The sequence below is a fragment of the Limulus polyphemus genome, unplaced genomic scaffold (genome assembly GCF_000517525.1).
Source record: "Limulus polyphemus unplaced genomic scaffold, Limulus_polyphemus-2.1.2 Scaffold1905, whole genome shotgun sequence".
Lineage (NCBI taxonomy): Eukaryota > Metazoa > Arthropoda > Merostomata > Xiphosura > Limulidae > Limulus > Limulus polyphemus.
In genome coordinates, this window is record NW_013667515.1 from 127,674 (window position 1) to 151,982 (window position 24,309).

The following is a 24,309-nucleotide window of genomic DNA, read 5'->3' on the forward strand; positions in this document are numbered from 1 at the left end:
CCCGATTTTAACGAACTTGTTTTATTCTCTTTCTATTCTCATTTCATTACAAATATGGCGCTATTGAGCGCCGTTTTTGCTGTATTTAATTATAGACAAGCAAACAAACAAACAATCTCAGAGTTTTAGTAGTATATAGATTAATCAAAATGTATTTAACTATTATTTTTTCGTTTTATAGCTATCTTTGTTTTAAGAACATAAAAATACAGGCAAGTTCCTCATTCTGGGTATGCTGAAACGCATGCCAATTTTCCCTAAGTGAAATGAGTCCGAAACCGCCATTTTGCTAGAAATGACTTGTGTGTGCTGTCCCAGTCATAATTGTCAAATAAAATCATGTAACATTATATATGGCACGGCCTAGTGATTAAGGCGCTCGACTCATAATCTGGGGGTCGCGAGTTGGAATCCCAGTCACCGAACATGCTTCCTTTATCGTTGCTGACTAATCTAGCTACCCGGGTGTAAATACATTTCTGACTTACAAAAATACTAGCCGATCCCTAACTGAACAGGACTAAGGTCAAAATGGAATAATAATATTAATAAAAACACGATATAACTAAAAAAATGCAGTTTCAAATACTAAGTAACTTAAATTCTCTTAACAAAGCATTTAATATAACAAAATCTTTGCAGTATAAATTATTTACTGAGTATACGAAAATATCAGTTTTTTCTACTGTACACGACACAGGCTTCAGTTCACGATGAAACTACAATAGCAAGTGACTCGTGTTTGGATGTTTCTAGCAATTAACATGAACTACTTCATATAGGAACAACTTTCCAATTTCAATTATGTACAATTATCTTAAATTGTATACTTTCAAAAAACTATAGAGATCTATATAAAGATACATTTTTCTCCTTTTGTTTTGGACTTCTGTGTTGTTTATATCTACGCTGTGTTAAAGAATACTTTTTTTACGAATTTATACTTAATCCTGATCTCTTCTGATACAGCTTCAAAAAATAAAACGATACGTGAAAGTAAACGAGTGTTTTGAAATCAATTTTGCAAATGTAAGAAAATGTTATGCTAAGTAAATTATATATATATGCCAAAGAAAGATGATATGGCAAAGAAATTACTACTTTGGACTACTTTGTAGTTCTTTTTGTTGTTGTTCTTTCCTCGTAGTTATTTGAGTCTAAAGCTAAGTATTTTAACCTTAACATTGTGAATGAAGTTGACGGTGAAGTACACATTATGAAATGCCTAGTGTGAAATTGACTGTAAACACCGAACTGGGTTTAATCTCTTATAAAACTATAAACTTTCCTATTTTTCTTCTCTAATATTTGCTTCTTATTAGCTATTTTTGTTTAAATTCTTGTCAGTATCTAGCTGTGTTGGTAAAGATATCAAAGTCTGACGCCAACTTTACACCAACTTAAATCGATTTGTTATGCTAACAACACAAATTAGATAAAATCATCAGTATTAACAGAAAAAATAAGAACTGTGCTTATAACATTTTACAGTATTTGAAAATTACATTTTTAAAGAAATTTATTCATTTTGAGTCTGATGATATATGGCTTGCACTACATCTATTGATTCTGTAATTTTGCATTATTTTATGTGAAAATTTCTTTCATTTTAAGAATATAAATTGATAATATTTTCTCTTTTTTTCTACAAATATTCTAAAGTAGATTAATTATATTGCTAATGACTGCACTAGCTTCTTTCGCTGTCATAACAATTCCCTTTTTATTGGTGTGAACAGGTTATTTTTCTGCAGCGAAATGTATATCTTTTTATTCTTCTCATATTCATCATTCTATATAGCTGTAAAGAGAACTCAACACTTACATAACTTTTCAGGGTTTTTACATATATTCAATAATCGTTGTTATTTTCAGCGTTTTAACGATAACAATGAGACTTAAAAAGAGTGTTGCTTCTAGAATTCCTAAAAGGTTCTATTAATTCTCATACTATTAGACTACTTCGCTGGAATGTTGTTCAACAGGGGCTAAATGAGTTCTAATGTGAATTGAATGTTTTTATATTTTACGTCACGTTATCGCAAAAACACAGTGCACAATGCATTTTGTGATTCTGGGAGTGATGGTAAAATCCTACTATTCAGTCTGACAAAAGTAGCCAAATAGTTGGTAGTGGAAGTTTGTGACTAGACGCCTTCTGTCTAGTCTATCAGTTAAATATTAGAAATTGTTATGGGCAATTAACTCATGCTTAGCTTTACGTAAGAACTGTAAAACAAATAAAATCACCAAATTCGCTGGATCGTCATTTTTTCTAAATGATTAGTAGATAGATTCAAGCAAAAATAAATATCTTGGTGCCTACATATTTTGCCAGCGTCATCGGGTTGAGGCTTCTCAAACGCCTCCTCTTCAGCCATTGCATTGTGTTACAGTTCTCACCCAACTACAAAATGCTCTAACCCACCTGATTACTCTCATTGTAGGGGCCCACATTTTGTCCGCTAGTGCACTCAATGAATTTGACTCCAATTTGTAATAATTGCCATCTGAATGACTCTACATCTTCCTAGAAATGACATGATGAACCTTCTCTTAGGCTGAATGATCTTTTCACAGTGGCACCAGTAGGTGCTTCTGACCCCATTACTCTTCTTTCAAACTCAGACTTTCATCCTCTTACTGTTGAATACATTCCTCAATTTCTTACAACTGTTCTTCAGAATATTCTTTCCTATCAGCGATCATTTGTTCTTGAAAGTATTAATTATGCTGTTAAGACAGTCTTTAAGTTCAATATGCAAGCAACCTACTCTAGACTGAATACTTATTTTCATTTTCATCAGCTATGGGATCCTGTAGAACATGAATGTCCCAAGAAAATGTGTTGAAGCTCTTACTCGTTATCATCCCTTCTTTCTTTCACAATTCCTCTGCTCAAGATGCTTCTTGTTGGTGATACTTATGACTTCGTCTTCTTCAATGAAACCTTTCTTGTGACCACAGAAACAGCAGAATTCTCTCTTTGCTCTTTTCATTGATGTAATCAGCCTTCACATATCACCAGAAGTGGGCTGTTATATGTAGTAGTATAATACGTCCTTTCCATATTAATTCTCATCCTTCTAATGATTATCCTAAACAGCTTCTGGCTATTGTTTACTTTCCATCTGGGATACTTACTTTGGTTACAATACACATTTATCCTGGACGCCCATTGCTGTGTAACCTTTTCTGCGCGTTAGATCATATGTCTTGCAACTACATAGTTCTGGCCGACCTCAACCTTTAATTATGACATGCACTGGGCCGGCTTTGTTTATTCTGCCATATTGGACGTAAGAACGAACTAGTGAAATAATGGTGAACCTAACAGCTATATGATTAGAACTGACTGGTTGTGTTATTGTTTGTTGTATAAACAACCAAGAGAAAAATCCAGAACTATCATTCTATAGAATCCCAGTTGATGAAGAAGGAGGGAATAAATGGGCCACTGTAGTGAAACGAGTAGATCTAAGCAGTCGTGACAAGGAATGGAAGCCAGCGGTTTACAGTTCAATTTGCAGTTCACATTTCATCTCAGGTTAATTACACATATATTCATATACATATTAATAAATTATATTACCCTAGAAAGCATAAATATATTTAGGAGATCTGTAGCTGATGCTTTGCAGTGTTTGTTTCATTGTTTCACGAAAAAATTGGATATTTAAATCGAATCATGCATTAAAAGCTTTATTAGTTTGTGCAGTTTTGAGAACCTTGCTGCCCTTGTCTGTTCACTTCTGCCTGTGAATAAACTAACATACGTTAATCTAACTAATATCCCTACTAGTACAGGGCCTATAAAATTCAAATATAGATGTAACGTTAACGTTGAAATCCACATGTTATGTCATTAAACAATTAGATGTAGATTTTAGCCCTAATAGATTTAGTAAACATAAACAACGTTGGCAAACAGCCTCACAAACAAGTCGATTCACCTTTTAATGTAGAACTATATCAATCGTCAGTATACATTAAGTACTGTTAAGCAAATAAAGGTGATTAATAGAAAAATCATCTAGGTCCAGTTTAACACTTATTGTATAAGTTTCTTACCTTCGAGTAGTTTACATAATTTGACTAGTCGTACAATTTCCACAATCTGAAACTGTACACCGAGCCTGCCACAACTTATTTATAGGAATATAAACTTTTGTATGTCTTAAATTCCTTTCCTGTGTAATGTGAGACACTGAAAACTAGGTAACTGAAAATATCTGGGTATTCCACGTCGGGAATGTCCAAAACTGTGTCTCCGTTTGTCAACATAACTAATGAAGCAGCATTTAAATTTGTGGTCATTGCTGGGGAAATAGAATATGGGTCCGTAATAGCCATTCCAAAATGCTGACATTTTTCCTTGTATCGATGTTTAAGTGGTTCATTTGAACCTTTTGTCAGAGAATTAAATGCAAAGTCTTTTTGTACAGAATGCAATGTTAGAGTTATAAAAGCCATCAGGTTTACAACCAAAATAGCAGATAATAAAACTAGTTCCACTTTCAGTCACGTGACTACATGTTATCAATAGCTGATCTACATCTGATATCTGTCGCTTTCACTCCTACTTGTGTGATCTTTCAGGCTCTTTATTACCTTTCCCTTCTCCTAGCCATGCTGAATCCAATTCATCTTTGCTTCTAGAAATATTGCACCTCTTCTTTCCATCTCTCTTCATTTGTCACTAGCATCTTACCATTAATGCTCATAAAGCCAGAGCTATTCTGTTTGATACTAGGCAACACAAGTTTCATCAATGTCGTGACCCGTCTAAATTTAATGTTCACGTTGAGGATGTTCCTCTCATACCGTGAAATATCTTCGAGTTATTTCTGACAAACATCTTTCCTGGAAGGCACGCCTAGTTTCTTTGACTTTCTGGTTTCTGCTTTCTTTTTACCTTTGTTTGAAGAATTTGGAATGCCAGGAACTCAGGTTTGAATTTCGCGTCTGGCTACGTAGTCCTACTAAAGTCCTTTATGGCCATATTCAATTTTTGCAGATACTTGTGCACTTCTGAAACTTTAGCCTTTGTTATGTCTGTTGATGTTTCCTTACTCAAAATGTTATCTTTGCTCATATGCTTGATCATCTTTTCTGCCAACCTCTCTGCCTCATACCTTCTCCTGAATATCTGTTATGTTGTTACTTTTGATGATCCTGATCATGTTGACCACCCAGTGCTGGGTTCCCAGATTATATCTACCTTGAGGATTCACCACCTCGACTGCACAACAGATAAAGACCTAGGTACCATTATTATAAATACATATAATACTATAAAACAAATGGCATATATACATCAAGAACAATAAAACAATCCAAAAAATATTAAAAAATTGTTAATGTAAATGAATCCAATTTTCATATGCAACAGAATGAATCCCGAAATCTATGAACCTCGTACCCACCATGCTATACACTTCCCTTTCTTTTCATTTTGTCACAGTATCTCCAATCAGTTAACACAGTTTTCTCTAACTTATCCATCGTTTCTTACTTTCTACCTTTTCATCACACCTCCTGGTTGAAGAGAGGGCATAAGCTTTTAGTCGCCAGCCAGCCTTTGGCTGAAACTAAATCACTTAATTAGTCATTTAATAAACACTAATTTATCTGTTGTGTCCCAGCTGGACTGAAAACCTTGGTATTGGAAGAAAGGCTTCGTTGGCTTGTATATAGCAAGTACGGTGTGGTTGATACATTATTACTTACTTTTATTTGCTTCCCAGTGGCTCAGGTGTACGTCTGAAGGCTTATAATGCCAAAACTGGGTTTCGATACCTGTATTCGGCACGCAAAGATGATCATTCTGTAGATTTGTGCTTACAGCAAACAAATAAACATAACACTTTTCTTTAGTTTTTCCACAGTTATAATTTTGAAGAAATTTCATTGACTAATAATTAATGTAACTTCCATTGATTGATTGATTGATTGTAATTAAGCACAAAGCTACACATTGGGTTACCTGTACTCTGCCCACTACGGGTATCTAAACCCGGTTTCTAGCGTTGTAAGTCTGCAAACATACCGCTGTGCCTCTGGAGGGGGGCTGTACCTTCCAGTTAACAAAAGACATTTTGTGGCGTCAGTAAGACATGGTTTGAAAGCACTGTCTTGGCCAAAACGTTTGCATATTTTGAACAAATAAGATCATTATTGTTAAGATGGAAAAAAATACACTTAGCACTGTCAAACAGAGAAAGGCATGTTATATTAAACATCTACATATGCAATTTATATAATGATATAGTTTCTACAGACATCATGAACGATTTATTAGAACAGAAAACAATTTTATCAGACACCTGAAGAAAGATGTGTAATTTAGCACTTCACCTATCACAACCAAACCTTACCAAAACATATATAATGACAAAATATAACATGAAATTATTATAAGTGGCGTCTGTAATATTATATCAGTTCATATTGAACTTTCAATTCTTGGTTGGTCCTCCTCGTACTCTAATAACCTCCACAAGGGGATTTAGCATGCTGTCGATGAGGTTATTAATGTAATCTACCATGATTTCATCCCCACTTCTCACTAGAACGCACTGTAACTAAGCTATAGTAGCTGGTTTAGGGCGTGGTTAGCAATTTTCCAGATCAGTTCTGCCAAACAGTTCTCAATTGGATTACAACCTAAAGACTTTGCTGACAATGGCAATCTGGTCGAGATGATCTTGTACAATACGTGCACTGTAGGCAGTGACGTTGTCATCCTGGAACATAAAGTTATTGCTAACCCTTGCCATAGCGTATAACAGAAATATCGTCTCCATGTGATGCCTGTAGGAGGCGACATTGATATTTCCCTGGAAGATATGAAGAGCAGTTTTTTCCACCATGATAAATATCTGCCCAAACATGTACTGCACCACCTCCTGTGTGTTCCCTATGGGAAAGACAATCTTCCCTCATCTGTTTTCCAGGCAAACGATGAACACGAATCCTAACATAAGCTTTAGCAAGCCGGAAACAGGACTCATCTGAAACGATGATATTTCGCCAAGGTCCTAACTGTAAGTTGGCATGCTATATCACAGCGATATCAGTGAATTCTGGTTAATATTGGTTTGCATATAGCCTTTCTTGCAAAATTACCTTGTTTGGTTGGTCTCCCATTCACTATTCTTCTAGATACCCTGGAATAAATATGTTCATGCCATTCCTGTCGTAAGATGTTGTAAGACTTCTTTTCAACCTTGACTCGTTAAACTGGTCAAAACACGGTCATCTCGGGCAGTAGTTTTTCGGCATCTACCAGTAGACTTTCCTGGAACAACGTTTCCGTAGTACGATGACGTTTCAGAAATCTGGATACAGTACACTGGAGGTACCCTACTGCTCTGGCAATTTTCGTTTGCTTCATGCCATTTCTGAACAGTCGAATAACTTGACGCCCTGTCACTTCAGGCGCGTTACGAGGCATGACTCTACACCAAGTACAGATAAATTGTCTGAACAAAGCATTGATCTGTTTCGAAAAAGATTATACCAAAAGCACAAAGTTTAGTACAAAACAGATGTGTATATGTGTGTTGTGACGAACAAATGCACAAAACAACTTATATAGGTCAAACTAACAACTCCGATCATACGCTACCTTCTCCGTTACTACTCGAGCATTTACTCAATGACTGTTCCATTCATTATAGAACAGTATGCAAACATTCTAGCCGAGACTATATGTTATATTGAAAGAGTGCAAGAAAATAATTTCTTTTTCAACAGTTGGTCTCAATAGTTTCGTTTCAAATATTTCATTCCGTAGAAAATAAAGATACATTTCATTTTTCATCATAATTATTCAAGCTGTATGGTGCATGCCTTAGTTGGTCTCTCAAGTCATTATTTCAGGCTGAGTGGCCTGTTCCATTACTAGTTGTTATCTTTTTAGCCATTTTTTTCTTCTGAACTTTTAGCCCAGCACTACAATGAATTGCATATAGTTCTCTAGAATTGTCTACTTTTATTCTTCATTTTGACAAGACCTTCAATATAAAGACCTATTTAATTCGATTCTTTATTTACCTGAATGAAACCTTATACATACAACTGGGTACACGGAAGGAAGACAGCCATTTGGCAGCACTTACTGTCTCAAACCGCTACTCTTAACTAAATAGCTATCACTCTTATAATGCATGCACAACTGAAAGTGCAAAGCGTGTTTAGTAGTATAACGTATACAACTCAGTTGATAATGTAGAGTTAAAATTAATAACGTTCACCATAATTATTTACAACACCATTTATTTACTTAATTGTAATAAAACTAATCAACATATTGATTTTATGAGTTGTCATACGATATATTCTAAAAACATCTTAAACGTCAAGTGTCCTCTTCGTTATACACTTTCTGTGGAAATATACATAGAATTGGGATTTTTTTCGCTAATTTCAAGTAAAAACTACATTATGCATTTTGTCAATCGAATTGATTTGGATGTGTACATTTCATCTATTATTCTCAATACTTCGAGCTATATTTTGAGAAATATCTTTAAACGATTTGTTCAAGGGACATCTTAAACACCGAGTGCTCTCTTCGTTACATACCATCTGTAGAAATATATAGACATTTGTGACCCCTGAAATATCCCCAGATAAAATGGATTATAGAAGATGTAAGAAGAATAATACAAAGCCACACCCACGTTTTAAGTTCACCTCTTATGTAATATTCATAGTACTATATCATTTTGCCTCACTATGCTCACATACTTTTGTGACTTTTTACTCATATCTCTTCTAAATCTATATTGTTTACATACTTTGTTATGTCATGAGGTACTGTATGAATATGTTTTTATGTTAAAAACTAGTTCAAAAATTCAAAACTGTGGATTTTGGTTTATGGTACATGATGAGGGAATTCCGAAGTTTTTAACTTTTTCAGGTTTAGATTCCACTTTAGACTGTTTTAAGATATAATTTACATGAAATTTCCTTATTGTTAGAATGGTCAAGAATACTAAAATGCCTCTTTATAGTGATCTGATTTGCATGTGGAAAATATTTTTTTTGTACACAATAAGTTCCCTCTCTGGATAAAATTAAAACTCCACCATTTTGTTTCTGTTGACCACATCAACCAGAATTTGGAGTTAAGAAATAAAAACTTTTCTATGTATTTCAATGAGATACTACTTGAGCATTAGCCCTCTAGTGGCACAGCGGTATGTCTGCGGACTTACAACGCTAGAAACCGGGTTTCGATACCCGTGGTGGGCAGAGCACAGATAGCCCATTGTGTAGCTTTGTGCATAAATTCAAAACAAAACAAACAAACTTAAGCATTAAGTCTGATACTTAGTCCACACCACGTAATGATAAGAATTAATTTATTTCTTCAATAACGTTCGTTACGGGATACGCTTAACTTCACAAACAAACTTTTCAACAGAAACTTCAATATTAATGTATGCCTAACTGAAAAATATACTTACTTGAAAGATTTATTTGCTAATCATTCAATAACAAACACGCTGATTAACTCACTGGCCAATTGAATCGCGAATGAGTAGACACAATAACTCTCACTGATCGACAGTGAGCTGAATATCTAATTAACTCAGTAGTTCACTGATTAACTAACTAAACTGATTCAATGATTTTATATTGTTACTTGTTTTCTACTTACTAAAGCTTCTAAATGTCGCGTCATCATGAAGTAATAGGATGACCAGATTTCCAAATCGACAAACGGGACAGTCCAGCCCTTGCCATAATTTCAAAATGATTATTATAATTTTGAAATAATTTAACATTTATCTAAATTAGTTTAAATATATTGAACTGTTCCACAATATACTAACATTGGCATTGTTTTCAAAATAACGTGGTGATAGACACAAACCAAATGAGGAAAAATAGTCAAATTATACATCCAAGAATTCTTTAATTATTCACTTTATCCAATTCATTTTAAAATAGGCTATGTTTTACCTGGATTTATCTAAGAATTCATAACATTTTCAAACATACTACTTTTAGGTTTTAACATTACTTTAAAACTTTTTAGACATATTTTTGAGAAGAATGAATGGAGAGTAGAAGTTCTGTTTTTTATTAGATAGTCATAAAATGTAGTGTTTGGCTGTGTAAAGTGTGTTTTGACGATGAGCACTATCTTAACTGTCTCCACATTCAGACCTGCGCAGATCTAGGTTTCTCACTACGCACAGACGGAACTTTCGAAAGAGTTTGGCGGCAGGAGAGTGGGTACATGTTACAACAATGAGCAAGTCAAGCAGGCTTATTACATTCGTGATTCAATGTGATTGACAGTTTGATGTCTTTATCATAAAACCAGAACGTTTTGTACGTCCCGATAACATTTCTCAGACAAACTACCAAAAAACGAGACTGTCCCGGCAAAATCGGAAAGTATGGTCACCCTATGAAGTAATGATAAACACCCTCTAACAAACAAATATCAAACATCTAACTTAAACTATTAGAAATGTAGCTTACAAAAGTATCGATGTTTTATAAAAAGTATCGACTTTCCTTAGTACTGTAACGGATTTATTATATATTTATTTAATGTCGATGTTGGTTTAAATTAATTTCATATTTAGAAATGTACATAACTTATACTGTTAAATATGTATTGAGAAACTCCCTCCTATTCTTTAAAGTTGTAGACTATTCTCGATGATAAGAATCGACAAATACATGTGTGTACGTAAACGCTAGTGTTAGCGTGAGTATTGTTACGTAAAATGAAATTTCGAGAAACTCTCCACACGCCTATAAATATAACCAACACGACGCGATAAAAAACAGTATCTATTATCGGTTTGCTATAGTTGGTGTGCTATAAACTTTGGAAGCTATAACTGTGATTGTTTTAACGCTTATTAATCGGGACACTTCAGATATTTGACCAGGAACATTTATAAATTTTGAACATTACTAACCATTTAACTTTAGTGGATTCACATCAGACATCAGTACTTTTACGAAAACATTACCTAACGTCATCGGTGGAAAAAAAACGCGTGTGATCAGTGAAGACCACAGAGCTAGCTAGCTCCCTATTAAGTGAATTGTACTTACGTCAATTCGAAATTAACTCGCTCATCGTGAACCTTCTATAAAACATTAAGGAAGTTCCAGACCAGAAAGATGACTTTACATTGTTTGTAAGTTTGTAAAACTTTTGTATATAATTCATTGTTTGTAATAACTATTTGTAATAACCGTTATTGTAAATTGTATTATTGTTTGCATATTAAAATATATTTGTATTAAAAAAAAAGAAAATTGTGTGTATCCATCTTGTTGGCAAATATAATAAATTGGATATATATCGGAATTTATTTAACTACTAAATCTAAATTACAGTTTAACTCAGTTTTAGGCTATTTGAAATTATAATACGTAACAGTACATACAGTTCTTGAGATTATTTGATTTAATGTCGAGTGAGTAATATTAAATGTGATTGTAGCCTTCTTCACAGCAGTTTAAGATATTTACACTTTTATATAACATGCAACTTCGAATAATAAATAAAGTCATTGTTTTACTTGTTTCCATCGATAATCCATTTTAAATCACATTAATACAACATTTTGAAATTATTTACGTCACAACCTGTAGATTAATAAGTTATCTTTCTTAAATTAGGAGGCTACCAGTATGGATGGGCCGAGTGGAGTCCAGTGTTTACAGTGCCGGACTGTGGTTATGAGCCTCGCCAAAATAACAACAACAAAAAATAATAATAATAATAATAACGCTCCATAGTTTGGATACATTAGTCGATTAGAGTAGCCCAAGAGTTGGCGGTGGGTGGTGTTGACTAGCTGCTTTCCCTCTAATATATGACTTCAAAATTAGGGACTGCTCGTGCAGCTAGGTCACGAGTAGCTTTGGGCGAAATTCAATAACAACAACCAGCACGACTGGTATTGTATGTAATGTTAAAGTTGAAAGAACTGCTCATTTCACCGCCTGCTACAGAAGACTATAAAACATAGTATATAATACCTCAAATATTGGCAAAGCCCTAAGTGGTATGATTGTTTATTTTTGCACTTCAGCTTACTTATTTTTACTTTGCTCTCTTGATTTATTTGATTTTTGGTATAAATTTCCAGAATTTTCCATATATATATTGCAAATACGTATAGCTTCCTGTATGACGTCAGTAGACCTGAATACCACAATAACAACCTGATGTCATATTGTTCCACAATATAGTCTATATTTGGATAAAAGCTGTATCAGTCATAGTTGTCATAAGGATTTATAAACAAGATCAAATAACAAACATATTGTAGTATGGTAAGAGTCTTAGTTTTTCAACAACGACCTTTAAGCACAATAATTTTGTCTTAAAACTTCAATAACATATAATAGAAACAAAGAGTTGTCTTATGGCGTATTTTAACATGTTACAAAGATACCCTTAGTAGATTTGTCTGACAGGAATATGGCACGCACTTTAATTTAGGAAAATATTAATTATGGATGCTATTTATATCGTTAGCTTAAATGGCTGCTATAGTGATATTGATTTCAACTGAAATGTTTTAGCCCATTTACTTCAGACAAGTAACTTAGTACAACACTTTTAACATACTCAACTGCAGCAACAGAACGCATACATGACAAAATAGAAACCTTACCTGTTCTTCGCGACTCTTGACTTATATGCTGTTATCAAATATTTTAAAATATTGACCACTGAACTCTTAAGATTTGTTATCCTGAAATTGTTGATTTTTTGATGTACAATAATCGTTTTGAATATAATAAACCTAACCAAACAAAATCAATCTTTGTCTAAGAGAGGTTAAGCTGTATATAAAACATACTTTAAAATATTTGTTGCCTAACCCAAGCTATATTACGGGACGCGGCCTTTTGTCACTGTAACCTTTAAAAATTCTATCAAGTTAAAGAAGATAAAATATATTTTATGCTCATTCATCCGATTCGCTTTAACGTTAAAATTAATGCATACCGAAAACTTACATAATATTATATCGAAGACTAGACCTCACGCCTATTAATTTAATTTACATTTTTAAAAAATTAGCAAGAAGTGGGAAAAGAACACAGCTGATATGTAGTGAAATGTATTATTCTTACACAAACAAGGATTAGGACTAATCAAAGCTTGTAATAAAGAGCTTACTCAAAATCTCAGTCACATATAAATATCCGTATCAATCACGTTAGATTGTAATGAAGCAGAATATGTAATTATGTTTACTCATGTATAAAATTATCTTGTAATACAACCAATCTTATATGTTATGCGACAACAAAGTGCTATTATAGAAAGCTTTGTAATGTTGTAAGCTATATGTTTAATATTTTAATTTAGATGTTTGCCCGCTGGAGGGAGCTAATAACGATGATGATGCAATATATCTCGAAAGTTCATTGTAGAATATTGTAATTTCAGGCAATATGTAGAAGCAAGGGAAAAATATAAATACGAGACCTAGTGAAGCAGTGAATTATTGAACAGTTTATGAGTTATCACTTATTATGTATTCAATGAGAGTTCTTTTTCCAGTGTTAGTGGTTAGAGTTATTGCGTGTATTAGCAAGCAAATTCTTTAAGTTTATTTGCAATTTAGGCATACGTACTGTTATTATGGCGGTTTCTATTGAAAGGCTGTTTGTAAACTTACGCCTACAACTTGTGTCAGAGTGAACGCCGTAGCCTTTAGCAAAGTTATTGAAAAAATAAATTAATTTGTGTTCGCAACGTGAAATAAACTTGGCGTTCTTTTTAACAAATAATATAAAAGATCCAACCAAATTATAGAATACGTTACAAAATAGCAATTCCATAAAAATAAATATACAAAAGAGTTTATTAAATAGAGAAAAGTAAAGTGTCAGTAAGTTACTAATATAAATACAAAAAAGAACGTTTTGTACAAACTCAAATCGGCTTAATCTACTACTCAATCAAACTAGTTTAGCGTTTAGCTTCAGATTTATAGCATTTTTATTTCTAACATTTAACTGATTTGAGTTATGCAAGTTTAGAAATTGATATTTACAAATCAACATGTTAAAAGACATGACGCTTATTTTTTGTTGGATGGTCTTAATGGCCAGAGAATTTAATAAACGTATTCTTTTATCTGTTGCTTTGAATAGAATTTCAAATTGAACTTAATATTACAGTCACATACCATAGCATGATGTAAAACATGTTAGTTGTTATTAGTGAAAGAAGTACGATGTTAAACATCCTTTGCCGTAGACGTATAGTAGGGGATCCAGTGTAGCCATTCGAGAATTAGGGTTCACAAAATATAAGTTATTTATTTCAAAGAACTATTTGGTGATTATAGCTTTTAAGTTTTGTTTAGTAAACATTATCAACTCAAAAGATCAGTGGGCTGTCCGTGGAAGGCGTTTCTTATAGTTAAATCATGTTTTCGTCGTTAATTTTTATCAAATAAAAACAAATGTCACCATTTATAAAAGATTAACTATGATTGGTTTATTAGCTTAAAGTAAATTTACTGCTTATGTTTGAGTAGCGCTTGACCAAACCTGTTCTTCAAAGCCTCATATAAATGTACTTACTGCTGAAAATGAAAACAGTTTTATTGACTTTAATGTGAAATGTTTCCACTGAGACTAGAAATACTTCGTATACTGTAACACTATGTAAAAATAGTCGTTATTTTTAAATCTCACAACTCGTTTGGGAACAATAATGATTTGATGAACATAAATAATGAGTTTAGAGTTATTAGGGGCGAAAAGTAGTTAAAGTCAAAATGTTTTACCATTCTTAACACATTGGCTGCCACATAAAAAATTAAGTATACATAAAATTATACATTCAAAGGGTGCCGAGCAGCAGTCACAGTGTCCCAAACTCGTACGTCACGATGCCGAGCAGCAGTCACAGTGTCCCAAACTCGTATGTCACGGTGCTGAGCAGCAGTCACAGTGTCCCAAACTCGTATGTCACGATGCCGAGCAGCAGTCACAGTGTCCCAAACTCATATGCCACAAGAGAAATTTGGCTTTGAAACATAATTGTCTATGACCCACCAGTGTGTCACTCGGTTCATAACTAAAAGTCAGTTGTGACCCACCGGTAGGACACATGGCAACCAACGTGTTAAATATATTATATTATACATTGTTAGCGTTCAAAGATATAGCATTTATTCATAACAACATAACAAGTTATTCTATACTGGAGGCTACACACAATAGTGGAAATAAAAGTTATTGCCAAGACTAAACATATGATCGACAAACATGGGAATGAATTTGTTTCTATACCACGAATTATTAAGTCTTACCACCAAAACCATTAAAATGTAATCGTAATTAAGCAGGTTGTTTCAAATCGTATGTATATAATTTATTAATATTAACTTGTTAAAATAAACCAGCTGAAGAACACGTTTCACTTGAGATTAGTTGGCCTAACTAATTATCATGTAATCCATTTGATAAAATATATTTCATTGACACTACAACACAGTGATATATTTAATACAATACAGCTGGTTGTGAATGCTTCGGTCATGATAACTTAGGAGCGTTTGGAATTCCAGGTTTTAAGTGGTGGTTAAATTCCTTTTGTTTTCAGTGTTATGCATCAACTTCAAGCACTTCCACTACTTTCATAGTATGCCTACATCAATATTTTAAAATGTGGTTTTGAAAGTTACACCTTTTTAATCCTAACTTTCACTTTTTATAGATGTGTGAAGCACATATTTCGAAATTCCTTGGGAAGGCTTCAAGCATACAGCACTCATTTAATGAATTTATCACACAATAATGTCTAACTCCTGGAGTGAAGTATAATTTTCAAATATATACATAAAATAAACTTAGAATGCTAAAAGAACAAAGGCTAATGTTGTTACTTACGATCGGGAGAGAAACCAGGAACAAAACTGGGGCATGGTTGAAAAGCGACTTCACCTGCCTTTGTGATATTCCAGCATCCCCACCCGTCAAATACTCCATGACAGTAAAGTTCTTCAAGTAATTCAAAAAAAATATATACATGAAAGGCTACTGTTTAAGAAATGTATGTATGTGCTTAGATGAATATGCCTTGTACAAAAGAATATTATGTTGTATAATCATCCTTTGAGCTGTCATCGGTAATGTTATTTGATCTACACAGTGTGTGATAAATAACACTTCTTTACTATGTTTTAGCAGAGATTTGAGATAATAGAATCTATGTTTAGATGCCTTTTCTCTACACCTCACCATTTAATACCGCATTTTACTCACTTTACTACGACATGCTTTTTTTGTATTAATGGACTGTGATTATTTAAGTTTAATTGTATTAGTATTTCCGAAAAAAAAAGTGCCTTTATTTTTTGTTGTATCTAAATAATTCAAATCATACATATTTGACATACATTCACATAATTGAAATTGCAGAAATTTGACATTTTATTTGTACTTACGAAATCTGTAATTTCAAAATTATGCATACCATTTCCGTACATATAAAACATATGCTAAAGAATACATAATTATCCATCACCTTTTGGTTGGGATCTCATTAATACATCATTCACACATGTTTCGAAAATATGTTTAACAGCTGTAGATGCATAGGGGGATTCTTCCAAATATGCCATCTGGTGTAGAATACGAGCTAAAGTATCTGCATGTTTATCCTATTGGGAAAGCAAATGAAAATTATATTTTATACTGGATGAAATCCAACATTACACAGTATAACATTGAAAAAAGTAAAGAAATGAGAAAGCTCACTGTTAAGTTAGAGATCTTTTAATCAAGTATATATTTTCTTTTGGTTCTATTTTAAAAAAACATTATAGAGAGAGAGAAAAAAAAAGAAACGTATAAATATAGATGTATACAGGGTTGGCCAAAATAATTTGGGTATACCCGTATAGATTGTGGGAGAATTAAACAACTTATAGCTTCTTCAGGTATTGCAGGTGTATAAAAACTTATTTGTAACATATTTATGAAAAAAAAGACAAGGTGGCCTTGAAACGGAATAAATTGTACTTTTTTTCTTAAGAATACAATATGTGATTATCACTGATAGAGACAATGGCAAGGCTACCAAACGCTTCTGAACAGGCGCGTGACACATAATTCCCCATCACACTGTAGATAATAGGGCTTCTCATAATCCAGGTTCTTCAACCATCTCATCCTGTATGTGCTAAGCCTTCAGTGTCCTTGGACAGATTAGGCTTAGTCTTGTTCATGCATAAGAATGATGTTCCTGGCCCTCGGGTAGCTAATATTGGTTCCTTGGTAGATGGTACGAATACAGCTTATTCCATTCTAAATTCGAGAAAATTCAAGGACTTTTATTAAACTGAAGCTGTTGCAAAACCTCAAAATACTACTACCTCAGTAAAATTTGTAGCGTTTCGTTCTTCCAATAAAGGAATCAGCCGCCCCTTTTCAAATACGGTTGTACTACCTTGCTCTGATGTGGTAAATTTCAGAAAACGCCGTCAGTGTTTATTGTTATGGACTAGGAAACCGTTTGTTCTGGTATAAGAAATAATGGTAGAACGAAAGATTACTGTTGAAGTTATCTCGACAGAAGAAGCCCAATTCTTATTTTAATTGAAACAATTACACGATTGCAACAGAAAATAAACCCAAAGATCCGAGTGATTTCAGAAAATGGGATTTTCTTCATCATGAGTAAATAACAACTAGACGCCGGAGATTCGAACATTATGGTTATCTGTAATATTTGGCTGAAACCTCAGTTCAAGTCCAGCATTTATGGGTATTCTGTCTGTTATCTTGATTATACTGAAGTGGAACATGAACACTCTGTATTAAATTTGCTCCAGTAAGTATTTTATACGATTCTCTTTCTGTGAGTGTTGATGCAGGATCTTTCGCAGCTACTCTTTTATTAGTATATAATCCTTGTGCCCGAAACAGCTACACCGACTGGTTCATTTTATGAACAACAATAATTTTATTTAGAGGTATTAATACATTTCACTACTTGTAGGGTTCTGACCACATGAAATCAAATGGCCATGTCATTCAGAAATTACTTGATATTTAAAGATCTATACTCGATAATGAAACACGAAGGACAAGCCTCCTTGACTTAACTCATCAATAGCCTATCAATCCGTTCAATCCTCTTCTTCCACACAACCTCCAAGGCGTAATCAGATTATATGGAGTAGTTTTTATGTAATGGATCCATTCTTGCCTCTGTTCCGTTTCTACATTCATTACCAATGCCTGACAATTTGGATCGATTTTTCCTGTTGCTGCACATTCTTTCAATACTTCATGGAAATGTAGGAATACAATCTTACATTACTGGTTAAATGCTGAATGTAGTCATATAGTTGCACAATGAAGACAGGCTTGTTGTACCTTCTTAGTAGGTTATCTCAAGACGCGCAAATACTTTATAGAACTATCAAGACTAAAACAAAAAACTAGGGATAACAAAAGATAATGTTGAAGGCAATTCTCCTATACTTTAGTTTGTGACACGCCTCTTTTCATTATCTGAAAAAAAGGTGCATAGGTTTTGCAATGTTCTTTTTAGTCAAATTTGAAACCATGCTTGTAAGTTGGAGTAATGTATTTGCTAATATTTTAGCCTCCCACAGCTTACATTTTTAAACTTTCAGATACCGATGACGAAACTCCCTTTTCTGATCTAGAATCATAAACTTCTCTGTTACAAAGAGACAAGTCACCTAGACCAAATGGTGTGACTTTTATAACGTGTCCACGGACTAGTAATACGCACCCACGTATCAGTTGAAAACGTAAATCGCAACATATTGGGATGGGTTTCACCTTGGTGGGGCGGTGCATAACAGCACTTTCAGATACAGGTTATTCGTATTCCTAGTTTATTAAGCAGAGTAAAATGCGCATTTCTGTGGTTTCTAAAATCAATTGCAATGTCAACGAAAAAAGACAAAAGCACCAGTGCACCAAGAACAGTCTGGGAGAAACACTTGTACTTTTTCGTTTGAATTTTGGTTATACAATTAAAAATATATAAATAAATAAATACTTAATAACAAGGGACTAATGTATGAATTTCTAACTTGAGATTTATTTAAGTTCATACGTTAAAGCAAATTTTCAGCTCCTCTATATATGTTTCTTCTTATATAATATAAAATAAAGCATAATTACTTGAGTCACTGGTAAATGTAGCATTAGAATAAAAAACATTCTATTACTCAATTTATCCCATTTATCACAAATGATATAACCATTTAAAAATTCAGTAATTTTGGTATTCTTTAAGGAAAACATTTTCAAATGACTTCTATACAGGCCTTCCCTGCCGATTTTTGTTTTCAGGCCAGATGGCCTAGTGGCTAGCGTGCTCAGAAAATGATTCCAAAGGCTCATGGCTTGTGGCCCGTTGGCGAAGAGCGTCCTCTGCGCTCGTGAAAAATAACTTCTCCTGATTTATATGAACATTTTACTCTCGTTAGGTTTTGGGGCCAGGCGCGTTTAGGTGGTTATCATGTCTGGACTGTGAATTCAAGGGTTCGCGGCCTGTTGCTGTAAAAACGTGCTCTGCACTTTGGGGAAGTGGTATGCTATAAGAGTAACGATCAAATAAGAGTAGCTCAAGAATTGACAGTGGGTGCTGTCGACTAGCTGCATTTGTTATAGTGTATCAGTTCATAATTAGGTTCGATTATGCACAGATAGCCCTGATTAGCTTTACGAGAAAAATTCTGAAAATTTTTATTTTTTGTGTTGAAAACTAAATAATAACTTAAAGATAATGCAATTTTTATTTACACAATATATGGCGGTTCAGGAGAGGATTACAATTTTTCAGATTTTTTGTTCGTTTTCAAACGGAAAGCTATACAATGAACCATCTACGTTGTGTCCGCCGCAGACATCGAATCCATATTTTTAACGCTATAATCTTTGAAGCCTACCGCTAAGCCACCAGGGATGGCAGTGGCACGTATTTCAGGAATTTTGTAAGTTAGGACGCTTTAGATGACGCCAGTCTAGTGTTCAGCATTACTACATTGTAGGTGGAAGTTTACATCTCTTTATAATAATGTCAGTGTGTAAAATGAATCAATTTTTATTTACGTAATTAAAGTTTAATATCGATACTGGAGAGTAACCTGAGAAACTGCGAAATCGGTAAAGGAAGAAAATGAAAGGTATGCAAGTTTACGCACAGTTTATATTTCATTATATGTTGTTCATCATAGTTTGTTTTCGTGTTTCTTCTTGAGAAACAAGTTTGCAACTCTCCTTCTATTAGGATATATATTTAATAACAAGAAACATAAATTTTCCCTTCACTTAATAGTATTTCAGTGTTTCCATAAAAACGGTAACAAAGCAAACTATTTTATGGCACATTAGATTTCTGAGAAGCTATTAAAATATTATCCATTCAGTATATTTATAATTACCAAACAAAATAAGCAGTTTGATGACATATTAGATTTCTGAAGAGTTGTTAAGATATTAATCATTCAGTATGACTTAATTATCTAACAAAACAAATGTTTTGGTGACACATTAGATTTTCAAATAGTTGTAAAATATCTAATGAAAATAACTAATAACGAATATAATGCTTTTTTACATAAGAGTAGAGATTTCATGTAAGAAGTTGATCTTGTTAAACTCACAATTACAATATTGTACATTTGAACCTAAGTGCTTTTGAAATAATACCGTGTGTCTAATTAACTAAGAAACAGTGTTTCTCACACAATGTATCTTTAAAAACAAGAAACTAAGATTAACATTTCAAATATTAAGAGTGAGTTTAGTATAAGACGAGATCACTTTCTTAGTAAGTTTCTTGTCTATTCCCTTCTATTATATTAAAGATATACTAAAACCTGTTTTTAAACTGAAACTTTGCACCTTCTTTCATATACAGTTTCGTTTCTTTTTAGATATCCCCAAACAAAGGAAATATATTTCTAAAATTATTATATCTCCCCCATAGGAAGGAAACATGTTATGTTTCTTATAAAATTTGTGCCTTCCTTGCGATTTTCAGGGGTTAAAGGTAAAACATTTTGCGAAATTAGATCTTGATATTCTTATATATTTCGATCAATCAAAATGAAACTTGCACAACTACAGCTTCCATAGACTGAAGTAGAGAGATTTCAATATCTTGCAATATACACGTCATAAATAGTTTGAATCTCTAGGTGTATATCTAAAAGATTGTTATTAATAGTGTTTTGATTTACACAATGTAAGAAACTACAGATTGAAATATTTACTTTTGCTTACATGAACCGAATCGAAACTCTTATACACATAGATGTCTGAATCAATCAGTGGTAAAACGTGTCCATTAACGTGTTTTATCAGAGTGGAAATTCTAAAAGTGAATACTTTCCTTAAAGTTTCCAGAGAAATGCTATTCATTTTGATTACACCATTTTCATTATCAGTCTTCTTGGACTCATCCACAGTTCTCCATGTTACTTTTTTGTCTGTCTCTCAAGCATTCTAGGACATTAACTCTCCCCTCCTCCCCAAGAATATTTAAATTCAATTTAGTGTATAAGGTAATTTTTTTCGTTGAAAATGCCTTGCCTTTTATGTCAATAACCGTTTCCAGTTTCAAACAACTGGATATCACAAGTTTGGAACTTCATGAATGTGATATTTGTTCTCATTACATTGCGTACAACAGTTTCTTTGCATCTTTATTTTGAATAATATTATTGAAATACTCTGTGATAAAACCACTCTCAATGGTTATACAACTATCCAAACCAAACGGTTAGGATATGTATTTAGGAAAGGATTCTAGATTCAGAGATTAAACTATATATTTAAATTGTTTGATTATTTTTTAACATATTTTATAAATAATTCACACGAAGAATGTTTTGGCGGGCAAATGTTGTTCACTATATCTTACATATCTACAATAGGTTTAAACGATATTTCGAAGACACCGTAGAAAGAACAAAAAGTTACTGTATTTCTTTTTTCTAAACATTTCCCTTTACGATTGTACTTGCAATTACGTTCATGAATAGAAGTCGAGTAAGTTTTTTGCCATATTATAGAAACTCTTTGACACTCCGATTGGCGACTCTGCCGGAAATAAAGAACAATGTCAATGTAAGATCATTGTTAAAAATATTTTAACATAGTTGAACTACAATTTCAAACTAAAATAGCAAATTATGAATTTACGCTTAGTCAACTGGTAGAGGAGGCAGGTAACAAGGTTTATAATATCTATAAGGAACTAGTTTGCTGGATCGATGTTTTTTTGTTTATTTTTTACGGATTCTAATAGGAATTAGGCATAGGAAAGTTGTCAGAACATCGTCTTCTATTCAAGCTGATGAATTTCTTTAAGAAGTATGATTCCTGTTCTTTTTAAAATGTATACGGTGAGGGGTAGCAACTCGCTTTCGGATAAAGTAACGACCTTCATCCACCTTCAATAGTTTGGAGATGACAATTATAACTGCTGTTAGATTTTCATTTGTTGTATAAGATAAAGTTTTGTGCTGGATTTAATTTCTGCTACAGCTGTGTGAGGCTGTTACACTATCCAGAATGAATCAATATTGTTTTTATGCTACATTATAAACGACTAATACGTACTTAGATACTACACAAAACTACAAAAATCGATATTCCTGTATTTACCGTTACTATCTTCATGGAGCAAGCAGAATAATCACCAAGGTATTTCCCCGCTTTCTTTGCCCATTGATGTTTTGGAGTACACCACCATGTAGCATTATCTGAAAAAATCAAACCTTAGAATCTTCGTATGCAGACACTATGTTATTATATCTCTAAAAACAAATAAAAAACACACTTGCTAAAAAAAGAGAACAAGTTGAGATAAAAGAATTAACAAGAGAAATTACGATGTTTAATATGGTTTTACAAATTCATACGTATATTTATTTTTTTGAATATCTCTTCGTAAAACCTACTAACATTATTTATTTATTTGTATAAACCATCTTGTTGCGTTGTATTTTTCAAAATGAATACAATACATGTTCTGTGGCAATGGTTTGTTTTTTCGTATAAATGTTTTAGATAACAAGCTTCTACTTTAGGCGAAAATTCTGAAAAGCACAAGAATTTCTAATTTTAGGTTTGATGATCGTCAGATCCATAAAGTCGAAGACAGATGATAGAGCAGAAACCCTTGTGAATAATGAAACGTGAGAATATTTATGAATAGTGAAACGTAACAAAATTCATGAAAAATGAAACACAAGAATATTTATGCGCAAAGAAATGTAACAACAGTGATGAATAACAAAATACGGAAATAGTCATGAGCAGCGAAACGTAATAACAGTGATGAATAACGAGATACGGAAATAGTCTTGAGCAGTGAAACGTAACAACAGTGATGAATAACGAAATAAGAAAATATCATGAGCAGCAAAACGCAATAGCAAAGAAACATTGGAACAGACACAAGCAGTAAAATGAAAAATACAGTAATGAATAGTCAAACGAAAAAGAGTAATGAGAAATGAAGCAGGAGAACAATCGTGAATAGGGAAAAGTAAAATTAATTGGTGATAATTGAAGCAGGAGAACAGTCATGAGCAGGGATAGTAACAAAGTGATAATAATTGAAGCAGTTGAAGTCATGTGCAGTATTTGGCAATTAATTTACACATTTGTTGTAGAAATAATTCTTGTTCACGCATATAGTTGCAAGTCAGGTCAGCAAGATGATATTTTTCAAAGCATGACCTTAGTTTCTTGTTATGACACAAAAAATCGTTTATAGCTCTAACTCAGCAAATGAGGCATTTTAAAATTATCCGGGGATTTCAAAGGACTAATACTTCTATAGACTACACACTTTTTTGCATGTAGTGAACTAAAATGTGATTAACTTTTCTTTCGTGCAGAACTAAAGTTATGTGGGACAAGAAATTGCTAACAGCTCCAAATAAACTTCTTTATACTTACTATTGCCTAAAGAGAATGTGACAAAATCCAAAAAAGTTATATTAAGTGTCTTGTTCCACGAATATCACACCTTCAATAATTCCTATTTTAATATCAGACTTCTGACTAAATTGTATTCGTATTCAACTAACTAGTAAGCTGCAGTTAGAACAGAGTAAAGCTTAATACCAGAGATCGAAAGAAAAACATAAGATCGTTAGACTTTGACATAATTAATAAAGTAAAATATTAGATCATCAAGAAATTAATGTTGCATTTTTGGAACATTTTCATTAACCACCCCCAAAAAAACGTACATCACGTATAATAGTTAAATGAACC

At 33.1% G+C, this 24,309-nt stretch overlaps 1 protein-coding gene across 2 annotated transcripts in view; it reads right to left on the reverse strand.

Annotated features, from left to right (window-relative positions):
- The window catches only part of LOC106465312 (calcitonin gene-related peptide type 1 receptor-like), a 91,876-nt gene that overhangs the window by 33,643 nt on the left and 33,924 nt on the right, over positions 1 to 24,309 (reverse strand). For both annotated transcript variants that reach the window (XM_022393182.1, XM_022393183.1), the window contains 3 exons: positions 22,687 to 22,784; positions 16,553 to 16,688; positions 15,916 to 16,026 (listed from right to left, as the gene is read on the reverse strand). In XM_022393182.1, the coding sequence (XP_022248890.1) occupies positions 15,916 to 16,026; positions 16,553 to 16,688; positions 22,687 to 22,784 (345 nt within the window). The remainder of the gene's footprint in view (positions 1 to 15,915; positions 16,027 to 16,552; positions 16,689 to 22,686; positions 22,785 to 24,309) is intronic.